The 4790-nt window shown below is 38.6% G+C and overlaps 1 protein-coding gene across 1 annotated transcript in view; it reads left to right on the plus strand.

Annotated features, from left to right (window-relative positions):
* The first annotated feature begins 2492 nt into the window (after positions 1-2492).
* Positions 2493-4790, plus strand: part of LOC110453539 (zinc finger protein 239-like) — an 8039-nt gene continuing 5741 nt past the window's right edge. The window contains exons 1-2 of the mRNA XM_021502516.1: positions 2493-2506; positions 4245-4777. Of these exons, the coding sequence (XP_021358191.1) occupies positions 2493-2506; positions 4245-4777 (547 nt within the window). The remainder of the gene's footprint in view (positions 2507-4244; positions 4778-4790) is intronic.

A 4790-nucleotide genomic window follows, 5' to 3' on the forward strand; every position in this document is an offset into this window, starting at 1 on the left:
TAGGGGTCAAATATGTTTAAAACATTTAAACGACTTCTTAATAACCAAGAGACCTAGGGTACTTAAATTTGGCCAGTGATATGCTGGGATAAGTGGCTACCAAGTTTGTTCAAATAAATGACCTTGGTTTATATTCAAGGTCACAGGGGTCAAATATGTTTAAAACCTTTCAACAACTTCTTCTGAATAACCAATAGGCCTAGGGTGATCGAAATATATGGCCAGTAACATGCTGGGATGAAGGGCTACCAAGTTTGTTCAAATACATGACCTTGACCTATATTCTAGGTCACAGGGGTCAAATACGTTTAAAACATTTAAACAACTTCTTCTAAATAATTGAGAGGCCTAGGGTGATGAGATTTGTCCTGTAACATGCTGTGTTGAAGAGCTAACAGGTTTGTTCAAAAAAATGACCTTTACTTATATTTAAGGTCACAGGGGTCAAATATGTTCAAAACATTTAAACAACTTCTTCTGAATAACCAAGAGGCCTAAGGTGATGATATTTGGCCAGTAACATGCTGGGATGAAGGGCTACCAAGTTCTTCAAATAAATTATCTTCATCCATTTTCAAGGTCACAGGGGTCAAATATGTATAAAACCTTTGAACAACTTCTTCTGAATAACCAAAATACCAAGGGTGATGATATTTGGCCAGTAGCATGCTGGGATGAAGGGCTACCAAGTTTGTTCAATTGAATGACCTTGACCAACGTTCAAGGTCACAGGTGTCAAATGTCTTAAAATCTTCGTACAACTTCTTCTCAATAACCAAAAGGCCCATGGTACTGATATTTGGCCTGTAGCAATCAGGGCTACCAAATTTGTTCAAATGAATTACCTTGACCCACTTTCAACCTAATGTCATTGTTTGTCATTCAAGGTCACACTGATATTCTGCCTGTAGCTGTATTTTAGTCCACTTTTAAGATTACAAGTGTGAGATTAATACCAGGTGAGCGATGCAGGCCCTTTTGGCCTCTTGTTTTAAACATATTCAGGTGAGCGATACAGGCCCTCCGGGCCTCTTGTTTAAGTAGAGATTGCAATGGAAGTCAGATGGACCCAAAGGCCATGGTCATTTATAATGAGAATGTTCACAGAACCAAGTCTGTGCAGTGTTATTTCAGTAGTATCCAGCAACTGCAGTTTGAGAGTTTTATACTAAGACCAAAAGTAGTATTGCAGTAGACTATTGTAAGAAAGGCGGTGGATATAAAGTTTGTGCAGTAGTATTGCAGTAGACTATTGTAAGAAAGTCGGTGTTCATAAAGTTTGTGCAGTAGTATTGCAGTAGACTATTGTAAGAAAGTCGGTGTTCATAAAGTTTGTGCAGTAGTATTGCAGTAGACTACTGCAACAGAAGTAGAATAGGGCAGTAGTATTGCAGTACATACCTACTGCTATGTTGGACACACTGCATTCCTACTGCAAAGTAGAAGTTGTGATGCAGTAGTGGCCGCAGTGTGATTGCAGTAGCTACTCTCTTTAGCAGTAGCTACTGGAAATTGGTAAGGGAATTAAGCTTAATTTGCATGTCTGTCGACAATTTCCTCAAACAACTTCTCCTCTTTTACTGCTGATTGGAACTTGCCAAGGAGCATCCATAGGTTGTAGGGATTCAAAATTGTACAAATGGAGTGGCTGTCCCCCCAGGGGGCTAAGGGCATAACCTAAAAGCGGTAATTTGGCCATATTGCTTAAGGCAACTTCTTCTCTAGAACAAATTGATTGATATCAACCAATTGAAGCATTAAGAGGTAGTAATAAACAAACAACTTCTTCTCAATAACCAAAAGGCCCAGGGTACTGATATTGGGCCTGTAGCATGCTGGGATGAAGGGCTACTAAGTTTGTTCAAATGAATGACCTTGACGAACTTTCAAGGTCACTGGGGTCAAATGTCTTAAAATCTTCAAACAACTTCTTCTCAATAACCAAAAGGCCCAGGCTGATGATATTTGGCATGTAGCATGCTGGGATGAAGGGCTACCAAGTTTGTGCAAATGCATGTTCTTGATCCACTAAACCTAATGGCATTGTTCGACATTCAAGGACACAGGCGTCATGTGTTTAAATCTTTTAGTAGGTTGCTGTATTTTAGTCCACTTTTAAGATTACAAGTGTGAAATTAATACCAGGTGAGCGAAGCAGGCCCATTGGGCCTCTTGTTGCATACATGTACCTTACACTTTTGAATATTGTTTTAAATAGTTATACATAATATAACCTGTACATTGTAATAATGATAGATAGTGTCTCATAATGCGCACAGTCATTATACTACTGTGTACAATCAAGCGTGAGCTTCAGACCACTCACTCTCCCCAGAATTTCAGTTCAAGCCCCAATCATGGCAGAAAAAGGGAGTAAAGTGGAATGAAAGTTAAGGTCGGCGCAGATTTCTTGGTTCACACATTTATTTCTACAATATGTGGAACATACAAACCACCTATAAAGACACAATACAATTGATTACATAGTGAACATGATGTACTTTCAGTGAGTACCTATTTAATACCTTCACACACAATAATTTAGTATCCCTCGCTTTCACCGAAACGGGGGATATTACTTTGGGTTTGTCCGTCTGTCTGTCTGTCATGCTCGTTTCCGTGCAAAAATTAACAAAAGTTAACCGATTTTCTTCGAACTTGGTCACAGTGTTAAATGCCTAAAGGGCTCAGCCAAGTTCGATGATCACTTTCAGCAGACTTTATTTGGCGAAGTTATGGCCCCTTAAATAATGAAAAACGTCATTATCTGCTGCGTTTCGTTTCCGTACAATAACTATAACAAATTTTAACTGATTTTCTATGAACTTGGTCACAGGGTTAAATGCCTTAAGTGCTTGGCCAAGTTCGATGACCACTTTCAGCTGACTCCATTTCGTGGAGTTATAGCCCCTTGAATAATGAAAAACGTCATTATCTGCTGCGTTTCGTTTCCGTACAATAACTATAACAAATTTTAACTGATTTTCTATGAACTTGGTCACAGGGTTAAATGCCTTAAGTGCTTGGCCAAGTTCGATGATCAATTAGCACTTGTTTACATTATCATATACAGTATTAAAATGCCTACCCCAACTATGGGTCGTGGGTTTACACAGAATGACCTGTATCTGTATGATCCTTTCTCTATAGAAAACTCTATTATCTCTGTAAAAGAGACACATAAATCACAGGTAGACAACACAGTGATCGCACACAGCACATGTATACCAAAACAGCATGATATCCGCAGCGCAAAAAATAATCTAATTTAAAAATATTTTATCACAACCTTTAATAAAACATCAATATTTTATGTAGTTGATGCAGGCAAGGAATTAGCTTTCCGTGATTCAGGCTTGAACGTAAAACTTCTCTTTCGGAGAAGAACATTATTGATGTCTTTATTTATCGATTGATGATTTTACCCACGCAACAAAGATTGGCAAGTTGCTGTCATTACTTATACGGTTCTGCGGATAATATATAAATATGACAAGTAAAGGGCGTGTCAGAAAGGTTAGGATATCGGGTGAGACGTGCCACAGTGACGTCGCGCATCACCGAGTTCAAAATATGCATATTCAATAGGCTGATATAGATGGGGCGTCAACTGGCCTGTCTTTCATCTGAGTGCCAAGAGAGATGGGTCTCGGTCACTTCATGTATGAACGTAAAATATGGAACAAAATGAAAAATAGTGGCAAAAATCCTCGTCAAAGGTCCCAGCCTGTTTTATGTTTCCGCGAGGCCATTAATAAGTTATAGTTCATGACTGCGTGACCCTACACAGGGTATTTTTAGAATTGCACATACCAGGTAGTCTCTTGTAATCTTAAAAAAGTACCAGAATTTTAATCAGAAAAATCAGAATTCAATTATACAATTCATTAAAAAAAACTGTGACTTTTTATCTTGCTCAAAATGATTCCATGGCCTACCCATCACTCCTGACCCAGTCTGTTTTGTTGTCTGCCAAATGCATAATAAGGGTATCATATATAAATGCAGGCAATACTTGCTAGCCATATTTTCCTGATGTTTTTTTTCTTTTTCTTTTTTTTTACCATTAACCAAAACTGGCATGACCTAAAAACTGGCTGTATCACTAGTAAAAGATTCACCAGATATAATTAGTGTACGTGATAAACTGGTGTGAATATTAAATATTTGTCCACAAGTTTCACATATAGTGCAGATTCGTGCAGGTGAATATCTCATTTGAGTCCTTTTCCTCATTTTTTCAGGTACAATAAAGGAGATGCCTCAAAGGAAGAAACAGGAGAGAAACCGTACAAGTGTGATGTCTGTAGTAAGGAATTCTGTTATTTCTCTGAGCTGCAGGAACACCTGGGCACACATACAGGAGAGAAGTCATACAGGTGTGATGCCTGTAGTAAGGAATTCTGTTATTTCTCTGAGGTGCAGAAACACCTGGGCACACATACAGGAGAGAAGTCATACAAGTGTGATGTCTGTAGTAAGGAATTCTGTTATTTCTCTGAGCTGCAGGAACACCTGGGCACACATACAGGAGAGAAGTCATACAAGTGTGATGTCTGTAGTAAGGAATTCTGTTATTTCTCTGAGCTGCAGGAACACCTGGGCACACATACAGGAGAGAACTCTTACAAGTGTGATGTGTGTAGTAAGGAATTCTGTTATTTCTCTGAGCTGCAGGAACACCTGGGCACACATACAGGAGACAACTCTTACAAGTGTGATGTGTGTAGTAAGGAATTTTCTTTATCATCAAATCTACAAAGACACATAAAATTACATACAGGAGAGAA

The sequence above is a fragment of the Mizuhopecten yessoensis genome, unplaced genomic scaffold (genome assembly GCF_002113885.1).
Source record: "Mizuhopecten yessoensis strain PY_sf001 unplaced genomic scaffold, ASM211388v2 scaffold7443, whole genome shotgun sequence".
Lineage (NCBI taxonomy): Eukaryota > Metazoa > Mollusca > Bivalvia > Pectinida > Pectinidae > Mizuhopecten > Mizuhopecten yessoensis.